The 13,846-nt window shown below is 34.9% G+C and overlaps 1 protein-coding gene across 1 annotated transcript in view; it reads left to right on the forward strand.

The window, feature by feature from the left end:
- The first annotated feature begins 566 nt into the window (after nt 1-566).
- The window catches only part of LOC129228657 (nose resistant to fluoxetine protein 6-like), a 62,017-nt gene continuing 48,737 nt past the window's right edge, over nt 567-13,846 (forward strand). Inside the window, exons 1-2 of the mRNA XM_054863341.1 lie at nt 567-681; nt 5,230-5,565. Coding sequence (XP_054719316.1) covers nt 567-681; nt 5,230-5,565 — 451 coding nt within the window. The remainder of the gene's footprint in view (nt 682-5,229; nt 5,566-13,846) is intronic.

A 13,846-nucleotide genomic window follows, 5' to 3' on the forward strand; every position in this document is an offset into this window, starting at 1 on the left:
CTGGAAATCTGAAAAGCTGAAATCCTTTCTTATAGTATTTGCACAATTAACAGCCGAACAACCATCCTTTTGACTCAATTTAACACAAGCTAAAGAAATGTAAACATCAGCAGCAATGCTATGGCTACGAAGCACTGGATCAAGTTTGCTCCAAAATGGCGGATGCGTCGGCTCCTCTACTATAGGGGCCTTAACTGGTGGGACTCACTCCGGTCCGCAGTCGCCTGGGAGTCTTTGTTCGGGCAGCATCGCCGTTATAGTATACCTCTGTTGCTAACGTCAGTTCCAGTTCCAAAATGCAGATAACATTTGAGCTGCTTTACGTGATTAAATTTTGTGTGTTACTTGGTAAATCTTCCTCAGAGACTTTAGACATGTGTAAGCTAGTGTTCGGAGATAATTGTCTGTCAAAAGCACACGTGTTTCGGTGGCACAAGTGTTTCAAAGATGGCGGGTAGAGCGTCGAGGATGACTCTGAAACAGGATGTCAGTCAACCAGCAGAACATACGCAAATGTGGAACGTGTGCATGTTGTGCTGAATTTGGACTGCCGGTTAAGTGTGAGAATGATTGCAGATGAAATTGGACTTGATGAAATGACAGTTCACAGCATCATCGCTGAAAACTTGAGAAATGCTGGAGGCACCAGTATCATCCTCCAAGACTTCCTGGTCCATAATGGTATCTTTACGCTTCCCAAGCCCGCCAACAGCCACTATTTAACCCCAGCAGACTTCTTTCTATTCCCGAAGATGAAAACATCACTAAAGGGGCATCACCATGAAACTCTGGATGGCGTGAACGCTCTGGTACAAGACTTTTAAAGAACATTTTGGACGCAGGCTATAAGGCAGGATTCAAAGCTTAGAAGACTCTCTGGGATAAGTGTGTGCTTGGCCAAGGGTCTTATTTTAAAGAATTTTAGCTGTGAGTATTAATATCTCCATTAAATTCTTAGAGCACAACTCGTCTCATTACTTTTTATACAGACCCTGTATTTGACATGCAGGGAAATGCTTTATTTTGATAGGGCTGAACTGGATCTGGTAACTTAACTCTTCTACTGGTAAGACTGTCATTTTAGGAGAAAGAAGAAACGAAAAAGCGGTTAATAATGAACGCTATCTTCTGGAGTTTAAGGTTAATTAATCCACTGGAGTTAGGGTTAAAATTTCAACTGTCAAAATGTCAACAAACAGGCAGTTGCTTCGTTCAAAAAATGTAGAAGCAATTTTCACCCGTCATACCTTGACGGGCGATTTTCTAGTAATCATAATAATAACGAATAAATAAACGAATAAAGCAAAATAAGCGTATAACATGTCATTAAAATCCAGAGCATAATAACGTAGCTGATTAGCCTTTGTCGTTAAATGAAAAAGGGTGTATTTCTTAGAAGATGTGGTAATTAAGGTCCTTATTTCAGAAAGTACTTTTCAATGCAATGTCATTTTTGAAGAATTTAATGGAGTAGCAGCAACTTGTTTGACTGTTAGATCAAACTTTCATTACAAAGTAAGATCAAATAATAAAAATGTGAACTACTGTCGTATTTTTTCTTGTTGGGAATAATCACGTTGTTCGCTGAAAAAGAAATACAGACTTTATTATAGAGATAAGCTAAAAACCTATAATTACGATCGTGGCCTGTCATTTATTGAAATCATCAACTTTTTTTTTTCTTAGTGTAAGACTCCTCACTACTTCCGATTCTTGTGTAGTTAATGACAGCTTTTTCTTCAGACTAAACGTAGTCTCACTGGATGAAGAAAAAAGAACTAATAGAAAGTTTCTTTGAGAAAAGTTTATCTTAGAAAAAAAAAAATAATAATAATAATTTGAATTTTGACCTCTTGAATTCAAATTATGTTTTTCGCAATCACGAGTGAGTGTGTGTATGTAGGCGTGTGTGTTTATGTGTGTGTGGGGGGGGGGGTATGTGTGTTTGTGGTGTAGGGGGGTATGTGTATGTGTGTGTAAGCATGTGTGTTTATGTCTGTGTGCAGGTATGAGTGTGCGGGTAGTTGTGTGTATTAGTGTTTGTGTGTGTGTGGGGGGGGGAGAATGTGTATGTGTGTGTAGGCATATGTGTTTGTGTCTGTGTGCAGGCATGAGTGTGTGTGTGTGTGTATGTGTAGGTGTCTGTATGTATGTGTGTATGTGTTTGTGTCAGTGTATGTGTTTGTGTATGTGTGTGTAGGTGTATGTATGTGTTTGTACGTGTGTGTGTGTGTGTGTGTGTGTGTACGTGCGTGTAAGTGTAGGATATGGACGCAACCTGTAGACGGTTTTCGCTAGAGAAGCAGCATCATCAGGCGGCCAGTCGACGGTGATGCTGCAGAGGGTGCTGGCGGGAAAATAAAATGATAGGATTTCAAAACAGTCAAATGAAAGCAATAAGCAATCATGATTGCTCAAAAAATCGTCATGCTGTTTACAATCTATTTTCTCGAGAAGTTTTCTTACGCGTTGTGCTCGAACTCTTTTTTTCACGAAACTAATTTTAAGTAAATGAGTTTCTTTCCGAAAGTTTTAAATTTTTTCCGAATTTCAAGTTGAAACAAAATCTTGCTAGTTTGATACATACGATAATGCTGACATTGGAAAGTAGTTTGAGTAAAATATGTGGTCTTTAAAACTCTACTTTTATTTTATCACGCTTTGCTGAAATGTTACTTAAACTTTTGTTTTACCTTTTAAGAACTATGTGTCTAATATGTGTCTTTAAGTTAAAAATGCATTTTATTAATTATCAAATCGAAATAATTTGCAACTTTTGTATAGTTTTCCATGTTATCGGGACCTCAGAATCTTATTTTAATGACAATAATAATAATAATAATAATAATAATAATAATAATAATAATAATAAATATAACATTAATATTAATAATTATAATAATAATTATAACTTTTATTGAGAAAGCATACTAATCTTATTTTGAAAACATTGCAGACAAAAGTACGTTTGCATTCATATTGTCATGCTTTTACTTTCATTAAAATTTACTTTCCAATTGAAGGTTAAACGTCTGCAGTGTCATTAAATATCGAAATGTTTGTGTTTAATAACAATGAATTAATCAACTTTTGGAAAATAGTTGTGGCCTTGCATCTCTAATGAAGCATACAGACCCATATGTCCCATCCCTTTACATAAAATCTACTGAAGCAAAATTTCACAAAACTTGAATGGGGTTGTTTCGTTCAGACAAAAGAGTACTTTGTCACTGAAATTGATAGAATAAGCAAAAAAAAATAAGTAAGTAAATAAATAATAATAATAATAATAATAATAATAATAATAATAACATGGACCCAGAAAATACTTTCATTTTCCCAACAGTTTTTTTAAAATTAATTTTTTTAAATGTCCGATTTTTGAAACAAGGCGTGGTCTTGATGACGTCACAAATGATGCACTTTGCCGCATCTTTCTACCGCGATTCCACGTTATGATAATCAAGAAGCGAATTAAAATTGCGCTCTACGCTTGCTATCAACCCTATCGTTGCCAACACACGTGAGTAAAGATGCGAATTAAATATTTTGCTCTGTGAATGGCAACACAGAATGGCATTTCATCATTTGTGATGTCATCGGACAGAAGCATAAACGTTGAAAGCGTGCCAATTTAAGTACTTTTTTAAAAATATTAAACTTAAACAAATTATTTAAAAAATGGTCAGATCCTATGTTTTTAAGCATGCTCTTTCAGAAATAATACTTTTAAAATTTTGGAAACGACCCCATTACAAGCTTCTGACATCGCTATTTAATAGCTTTATGAATGAAAACCTTCCACACACTACAGCGAAGCTTAAGGTCCATGAAGAGTTGAGATTATATCCAAGAAAACTTCAAACTGCGTGGAACTGTTCCGAAAATTAATTTATAACGTATTGATAGGAAGGATACTGAACAAGTAAAACAAATATAAAACGCATGTAGAACTCCTTGAAGAACTAAATCTTATTTATCGTTCAGTGAGTATCGCAAAAGCACTTATTTTCACGACTCGTAATTTTCGCGAAAATGAAAACATTGGTGACTTCGCGAGCTGAAAATTTCACGAATTTTACTTGAACTGAACCCAAAGTTGAGCAATCCCACGCAAAGGGGGAAAAATAACCGCGAGGTTTAAATTTTCACGATTACTGCGGGCTCACGAAAATAAGTATTTTTACAGAAATCACTTTTTTGTTGAAACTTTTCCGGTCTGCCACTTCCTCATTCCATCTCTCACATACAGCACATCGGACCACCATCTGCCCTTACAATTCTCATACAACTTGAAATTCCAGAAAAGTTTAAACCCAAAAACGAAAAGCTCAAAGTTGCCGCCTTTCTTCATTACTTTTCTTTAACAGAAGTTACATTTCGTTTCTTAATGACCAAAATCAAATCTTGAAAAAGACATTTGATACAATTTACTGAAGCACAAATTGTAAAGGCTCCGAATAAAGCAGCAACACCGAAACACGCGTGCGAAAATTTTGCTGCAAATTTATTGTTTTTTACATGATCTATTGTTTGCTTTGTGTGTTTGGTAGATAGCAATCTATCTATTACTTCTACTCTTAAGTCTTTATATACGGTGAGTATGAATGATGAATCTTTAAGTCATATCTAAAATTTAGGAATTTCTTTTGCCGTTTATTTATTCTTATTTTGTCTTCTTTAAAATAGCTAAATTTTGCATTTAAAAAATGCATTTTTTAAGCAATATATTTTATTTTTTAATCTTACAATTATGTACATTTTTTGCTACATATTAGTACTTATTTTGTACATTTAGTATGGATAAAAAAAATCAAAAAAAAAAAAAAAAATAGAAAAGGGAAAAATAATTTACAATTGCTGCAAAGGATGTAGCAAATATATATGTAATATGTAGAAAAAAATGTACATAATTGTAAGATTTAAAAATAAAATATATTGCTTAAAAAATGCATTTTTTAAAAGCGAAATTTACTTATTTTAAAGAAGACAAAATAAGAATAAATAAATGGTTAAAGAAATTCCTAAATTTTAGATATGGCTTAAAGATTCATTATTCATACTGACGCTTAAAAGATGTTTTAAGCGTCATGTTTTATTAGGAGGCGTGAATGTCAACACAATTTCTTAGTTGATTAATCAGATCTTTGAAAAATTGAGTTTGACGGCATATTTGTGTCAGCTAAATATTTTAATCCTTGGAACTTACCTTTTTCTATTTCTTTCCAGAACTCTCGATCAAGATGATACTCCTGAAGATAATTTTATTATTATCATCGACACATCTAATACTAGTAAGATGTTCCGTGGAGCAAAATATTCGAGATGCTGTGTTAAATACAGTTACAGTTACCCCGGAGCATGTATCAAGTACTAGGGATCCCATAAGACCAGACATGCATTTGTACGAAAAGTTTTTGAAGAACATTACTAGCACCGCTATCAAAAAAGCCCTACCGGCCATGATGAGAATTATGGATAAGGTGAATATGTCATCCGGTTGCCTTTCAAGTCTCTTCAAGTATGTGATATCTTTAAAACAGATCAAAGTTTGGGCGATGCGAAGTAAGTAAATTGTCGATAATTACTCTTTTTTAATATTAGATGAAGTTAATTCAGAATAACATTAAAAAAAATTAAAAGAAACATCCAGCATCCAGCATTCATTTGAATTTTGACGTTTTGAATTCAAATTTGTTTTTCACAATCACGAATTGCGAAAGGACCTTACTCGTTTGGTTTCTTGCTTCTACAAATAAAATCGAATAGAAATGGGGAAGAAATTTGCATCCCTCATACAGTGGCGTAGCTACAGTTTTTGCCGCCCAGGGCGGTGCCTCTATTTGCCGCTCTTTTATCAAGACATATCTAATACATTAAACCATCGAAAGTTATTGAAAACTATATTTGAGGGAGAAAGGAAAATATTTTAATCCATATTCTTCCTTAAACGAGCTGATGTGTGCATCACATGACTTCCTTTTAATCCAATTTAATGTCATTTTCTCATTATTGGCAGTTTTAATGTGATTCAATAGTTTACTCTCTAAATATCACCAACAGTGGCCAAATTGAAACCAGATTAAAAAAAAAAAAAAAAAAAAAAACCGCCAAATTTGTCGCCAAGTTGGCGACCAAAAGACTGGCGATATATCGCCAAGTGTCCGCCAAATTATAACACCACGTGATTTTACATCGAAATTAACAATGATTTCCCCCCAAAAGGGGCAAAAGACCCCCTTTGGAGCATCCGAATGCAACCAAAAAGAGAGGTGCACAACTAGACCCCACTAGGAGCCTAAGTACCAAATTTCAACTTTCTAGGACATTCCGTTCTTGAGTTACGCGACATACATACACACATACACCATCTGCACATACATACGTACATACAGACGTCACGAGAAAACTCGTTATAATTAACTCAGGGATCGTCAAAATGGATATTTTGTGTGTCTGTATGTTCTTAGGCATATATCCACGTGTGGGGATATGCCACGTGATTGGGTTGAAAAATAAATTCAACGATCGTTCGGGGGTGAGCAAAATGGAAATTAAGGCCGATTTTTGACTGAAATTTTTTTCGCGAATACAATGCTTCCTTTTTTGTAAAAGGAAGTAAAAAAGTGGGGGGGGGGGGGGGGGGGGGGGGTCGTGTGCCTATCCCGGAGAGCTATTCTAAATTTACATCAAAAAGTGCTGTTAAAAGTGACGTTTAGGGGTTCCTTCCCGAATCTTCATCAAAGCTGAAGCAAGTTTTAGCCTTTGTTGATGTTGGGAAGTCGGGGTCTTTTCTAGAATATTTTCCTAACTTTAAGATTTAAAACTACAATTTAAGTCTATTTTAAAGGACGTTAAGGGGATGAAGAAGGTTCAAGCATTGCCGAATTCAGCTTCATGGCAGATCTGCCGCCCCCTCCACTTAAGTGATTTTTCGAAGGTCAATTTAAATACTGATAAGCATTTATTTTCACAAGGGTTTAATTTTCACGAGGTCGTCGTAATAGAGAAAATTTAAGACTCGCGAAATATTTCAACTTTCAAATTTTGATTCTGTTAATAGTAAATTCACAAAATATTCAAAACGCGAAATCACCGATAGTTTTATTCTTGTAAAAATATATATGTGTATTGTGTATATACTCTTTATACTTCTTAAAGTCATGTAGTGCATGAACCCCATGTTTTTCCTTTTAAATATTGCAAGTATATTACTATTAAAATTCGGATTACTATTAAAATTCGCAATCACAAGCTTTTCATGCAATCTGTAAGGCATGTTGAATCTCTATGGGGCTTTCAATCTACATAAGGCTTAGAGAGTTTTTTTTTTTTTTTAATTCTTTTTAGTTCGTTTCAAAAGCGTGATGATTTCAGAAACTATTTATTACACTTATATTCTGCCTTTTAGTATTTGTGTGTCTGAAATTTTGCATTCGATTTTAAACACTAAGACAGTCACAACGGCATTTAAATTGACAAAACAGAATTTAGTTCATTTTTTTGTTTACAAAAGAACCGAACAAAATTAACTGAGCAAAATAAAAAACACCGTAATTTTAAAATCATTCGGTTCACTTACCTTTTTTTTTCAATATTCAAATACATATATTAAAACTATCGATTTGTGGCGTTTTAAAGCGTCAACTTTCGTAAATAAACAATACATTAAAAATTTAAAAAGTCTTTTGATTCGTTCTACAAATAAGTGGTATCTACAAATAAATGGACAAAACAGTATTTAAGCTTTTCCGAAAGAAGTAGGTTCTAACCTACTAAGCGGAAGTAATAATCATAAATTACTTTGCAAATATTTAAGCATTCAAGTAATGTTTCGTGATGAACACTCCTAAGGGTATAAAGGAATTAAATGCTCTTTTTAAACGCAGGAGATAATGGTCACTCAGCCCTTCCAGTGTTGCACACTCTAGGGCTGCTGAGTCAGAGGAAAATGACAATCTCCGGCTTCGATTCCTGGAAATTTAGAGCCTACGACTAGTGATGTTCCGGATATCCGTATCCGTATCCGCGGATATCCGGGAGAAAATAAAGATCCGTATCTGTATCCGTTACTTTTTTGGCGGATCTTAAACGGATCTTTTCTATTCTAAAAATTCTTTAATATTTGAATAAAGGACCCTAGTTCCGTTTAAATTAGGTTTTATTCCCTATTTAAATTATAAGGGATCATTTCCGAAGCCAATTTCTACCCCCCGTCGCAAAAAGGAAGGGGAAATAAATTTTAAAAGTGTGTATCTGTGTGCCTATTTGTGGCATCGTAGCTCCTAAACAGATGAACCGATTTTCATAGTTGCTTTTTTCGTTCAAAAGGTGACTTGCTCGAAAGTGTTTTTAGCTTGGTCTCGTTTTTGTAGAACTTTAATTACTGGAATTATTAATTAAAAACCGACCTAACGTTTTTAACAATTATGGTAGTAAAAGCTATCGGTACGTGAAAATATTGGCCCTGATTGAAAGAACGAAGTTTTCTGCGTTTCATATTTATTTGGAACTTTCAAGTTATATACAGTAGGAGCTATCTTGATAAGTAAATTTTAAATGCTTTTCTAAGCCTTTATACGCGTGATTGGTAGCGATTTCATAGTCGGAAGATAAGGAGAAAAAAAATCAATGATTTAAATTTTCTATCTGCTGTCAGTTCATATTTGTCAGCAATGCGTGTTCTGACCCGCGAAATTCAGCTCAATCTGAGGTACTCAGGGATATGTTTTTTTTTTTTTAAATTTTTAACTTAATATTGGTTTTTGTTGTTGTTATGTTATACTTCATTTTGGTTTTTCTCGGCATCCTTCAAAAAAGTGAGACTAAATTCTCTATTCAGTGTTTGTAAAGGTGTTCCCGGCTCTGCTATTTAGTCGGTCGGGGTAAGTCGGGTGGAATGAGTCAGCGCTGCTTTTATGCTGAAATAAAATGCGAAAAAAAAAAATTCTAGCCTATCCAGAAGCAGCTTTACATTCTTGCTCTTGTATCCTATATCTACGAAACTATGTAGAAATAAGCTTACTCCCCCTCAATTTTAACGAATATTTCTTCAAAGAGTAAATTATAGTCTTGATTATACTTTTTGAAGAAACAGTGCCATTACCCTAACGGGAATACCTTCCGTAGCAAATTCTGCACTTGGGTAGTTGGTTTAGGTAAAAACATTTTGAGATCCGTATCCGCGGATCTTGCCACTATAGATCCGGATCCGCATCCGTATCCGCGGATCTACTTTTTTAACGATCCCGCACATCACTACCTACGACCCGATTCCGACTCCTTTACCCCAAAATCAAACAGACTGCGAATCTTACACGGTAGCCCCAGCTGCAAAATGACCGACTCCGACCCTTGGAATTTTAGCCTTTGACTCCTAACTCCTTCACCCCGAAACCAGATCGATTCCGACTCCACGACTCCGCCCCAGTAACTCTGAGAGATTCTATTGTTCGAGGTATGTTTATGTGTTCAGTTCGTGTTGAGTACTAGGGATTGCAATACCGGTATTCGGTATTTCTTAAAACGTGATACCGGAATACCGGTTTCAATACCGGTATTAAAAATTTCTCAAAAATTTATTAAAATCTTTTTGTTTCGTTGCCATATTTTACATTTTTGTGCAAAAAGTGCAAAATTAACGAAAACTTATAGTGAATAAATATTAATGGAAGAACAAATCTCATAATAAAAAAAATCAGCAATAGTAAGAATCGTATTACATCCATTGAATTGTCCCTAAGATGCCTGGAACTCATTTTACAAATTTTAATGCACAAGTTTCCTACAGTTGAAGGTACGCCTTCTGAATTCACGCAGGTGGGTGGTAATGCCGATTTTCATTTGGGATTCTAACAAGAAAAGAGTAATCTCAAAATTAAGTACAGTTGACACCAATATGTAAAGGAAAAAAAGTCATAAAGTGTTGCTGCAATTGATGGTTGTAATTAATTATTCATAGCACATATGAGGCAGTGAGAAGCAAAGGGATGAGTGTGAACTTTTTAAAGTTTCTTATAAATCGTTTAAAGATCAGATACTAAGTAGGCTTTCATTGTATTTTTACTTCCTTTTACAAAAAAAGAAGTATTGTATTCGCGAAAAAAATTTCACCCAAAAATCGGCCTTAATTTCCATTTTACTCACCCCCGAATGAAGGTTTAGTTTTTTTTTTTCAACCCGACCACACGTGGATATGTGATTAGGAACGTATACAGACACCCGAAATATCCATTTTGACGATCCCCGAGTTCATTACAACGAGTTTTCTCGTGACGTCTGTATGTACGTATGTATGTGCGTATGTGTGTACATATGTCACATAACTCAAGAACGGAATGTCCTAGAAAGTTGAAATTTGGTACGTAGACTCCTATTGGGGTCTAGTTGTGCAACTCTCTTTTTGGTTGCATTCGGGTGTTTCTAAAGGGGTCTTTTGCCCTTTTTTTTGGGGGGGGGAAATCATTGTTAATTTCGATGTAAACTCAAGTGGTGTTATAATTTAGCGGACACTTGGCGATATATCGCTAGTCTTTTGGTCGCCAAGTTTTGTCGCCAACTTGGCGACAAATTTGGCAATTTTTTTTATTTATTATTATTATTATTTTTTAAATCTGGTTTCAATTTGGCCACTGTTGGTGATATTTAGAGAGTAAACTATTGAATCATATTAAAACTGCCAATAATGAGAAAATGACATTAAATTGGAGTAAAAGGAAGTCATGTGATGCACACATCAACTCGTTTTTTCAATCATGTTGCATGACAGCACCCACCAGAGTTACTAGCACCATCTCTTGCCCCAAAACAGAGGAGAGGTTCCCCTATTATTTGTACTGATTATCTCTAAAATTTAAATTTTGGCACTTACATCCCTTTGCCTCACATGCATTCGTAATTACTGATAAAATAAACTTTAACAAAATCGCAAGTGAGTGCTTAAGGAAATAGAAAAAAGTAAAAACATGGTTCACAAAAACACGATTTACCGCACCGTCTAGTGATGAAAATATCATTTTGTAATCTTTCCGCTACTTTTATTTATTGGTATTCTCAGAGCCTGATTACCGTAGGGGCATGTGGGGCACAGGCCCCTCCTCTTAGATTTCAGGCGGGCCCAAAATCCCCTTAATTTATCATGTTAATTAAAATTAAATAATGATTTCACTCAGAATCTAGAGTACAATGATATCATTGATAGTTTTGCAAATGCCAAAACAAGGAAAAAAATCTATTTGCTGATGGAAAAAATTCCCCTTAAAAATGTGAGCTCTTTGCAAATCAGAAAACCACTCCAAATTTAGTCTGTATTTACTATTAAAAGTTATATCACAGATGATTTTGGTATTTACGGTTTACTGCCACGGGCAAAGTTTAACCACATTTTATTTATTTATCGTGTTCTATTATATCTCTTCTACTTTTAAATGTAGATACTACATTGTGATATGACGTACCATCAAATTTAGTATGGTTGTGTAAAAACGCAAGTATCGAAATATTTTACTGCTTCAACATATAAAAAAAGTGGGAATGGGGGGGGGGGGCACAAACTGAATTTCAGGCCCCGTGTGTTCAAAAATCTTAGTCGGGCCCTAGGGGGGCCCTGAAATAGAAATGTGCCCCATGTTCAATGTCAGGATGATCGGACTCTGGGTATTCTATTAATTCGTGATTTCCAAGCCGAATTTTAAGATTAATAGATTGATTTTGGCACTGTCTCACCGGAAAATTCATGCACATTAAAAATAACAGTAGTTTTTTAAATAAATTAAATTAAAAACTCGGTAATTAAAAGCTATTTATTATTTTCAGCTGATACTGAAAATACCGGTATTTTACTTCAGCGAATACTGGTATTACGAAAGTAAAATAGCTCGAATTACCGGCATTCGGTATACCGGTATCCCGATATTGCAATCACTATTCAGTACTGACAAATGCTACTTCTGGTTCTGGTTTTGATATTTGCACATGTGCCGGGGCAGAACCCACTTTACCTGATATTCATGGTAATTAAGGAAGGTCCAATTTTTAACATAATCTTGGAATAAAAGTTTTTAAAAAAATGAGAGCAAGGCGGGGAAAGCAGTAAACATTATGTGAAAAAAAGAGCGTCTTCAGGGCCACACTAGTTATGTGAAATGCTTGATCAGTTAGTTTTTTTTTTCTCCATTTTTTGTCCATTTTGTTAATTTTCAAATAAAATGCTACTTGCCATGATAGCTAGGTACTGTTTGACCGCGGATTGTATGTAATTCGGCAATCTGCCAAGTAAAGACGATTCCATCTGAATGAATCTAGCAGGGGAGAAGGGAAAATAACGATGGAATTTTGATGGACGAGCTTCATAATGTCACTAGTGCCTTTTCATTTATTGCAATTTCAAAATTAAAATAAAGGGGAACAAAAATAGTTACCATGAAAACAACAAAAAGAAAATACAATATTTTCATTTCGTTCAGGAACGAAAAAGCAAAATGGTAAGCTCAAAACTTTATTGTGGATAAATAAATCACTTAATTTTTGCCGTGAGAATATAGATCGAATATACTTTAGATTAAAAAAATGTTGCTGTGAGAAAATTTTCATTTTTACAAAACTAAAGCTAAATAATAGAGAGGCAAAAGTGCACATCTGAAAGAAACCAACTAACATCCCTATCCATTTCCGCCTATAAACCGGAAATTAGCCTTTCCATGTAATCGATGGTCAGACAGTATTATACTATATTTGGGACAAACGTAACCTGGCAGCATTGTGAAAGCTGTGCAGATCCTGAGTATTTTCTTTGATGAACAACGCATGGTCTGATGATAGGGGTTTGATGAAGGAATCTATGGTTAAAGGCTTAAAGACCTGTAAACATAATATCGGATTGGACTGTGCCGAATTTTACAATAAGATTAAATCTAAAAAATACTTTCTGAGAAAAGTCTTATCCAGTGAAAAATATTAGTAAATACCATTAATTTGTTTTCCCTCATTTTAACTGCTTCATCTTATTTAAGTAATTTGTAAATATTGTCTTGTAAAAATCATATTTTAATGTTTTAATGTTTAAATTTATATGCTTGTGTCATTTATGACTACGCCTAATTTAAGTTCATAATTAGGACCATTTTTTCATAGCATTGAGAAAAAACTACACTCTTAAAACCAACGAACGATGTGTACTCTTGAACACCCGCAACATTGTTACGGGGTGGGAGGGGGGGAGAGTGGCTTTTTGGCGTCCCGGTTTAGCATTTCAGAAATCTGGCAAGCCTAGTGCCCCAACTGCAGGCAACTGCATACCGCGTCTACAAACAGCATCATGGCATTTTCGCGATAGTTTTTATTTCATAACCGTTCGAACCATGAAAAAAAAAAAGAAAGAAACTCGTCCACTGTTATGCATGAAAATATAGACAAGTGTTAAAGTCAAAAGTGTTAATGGCATTGCGAATAGGAACATAATAATTTTATAGTCAATTAACCCTATTCAGTGGCGGCGATTCGGGGGTCAAGGGGGCGACCGCCTTGGCACTTTTTTTATCATGAAAGACCGCCTGAACGTTTTTAAGATTTTAATTTGAAAAAAATTCTGGGGCCCAACGATAGCTTAAAACTGCATTTTTTAAACTTCGATTTCGAAAATTTTCCCGAGAACTCGTAAACACGCTCCATCCCTCTTGTATCTTCAAAGAGGGCCTAAATTTGTGTCCTTACAAGATTCGAACTTCGGAATTTTTTCTTGGAAGCGAACCCGCTTCTCCCTAATATCAGTAAAAATGTGTAAAATTGCGTTTTTAAACCTCCAATAAAGAAACTAATTCGGTAGTAGTTCAGAAGTATTCCTCCGCAT

This window comes from Uloborus diversus, chromosome 8, assembly GCF_026930045.1.
Source record: "Uloborus diversus isolate 005 chromosome 8, Udiv.v.3.1, whole genome shotgun sequence".
NCBI lineage: Eukaryota > Metazoa > Arthropoda > Arachnida > Araneae > Uloboridae > Uloborus > Uloborus diversus.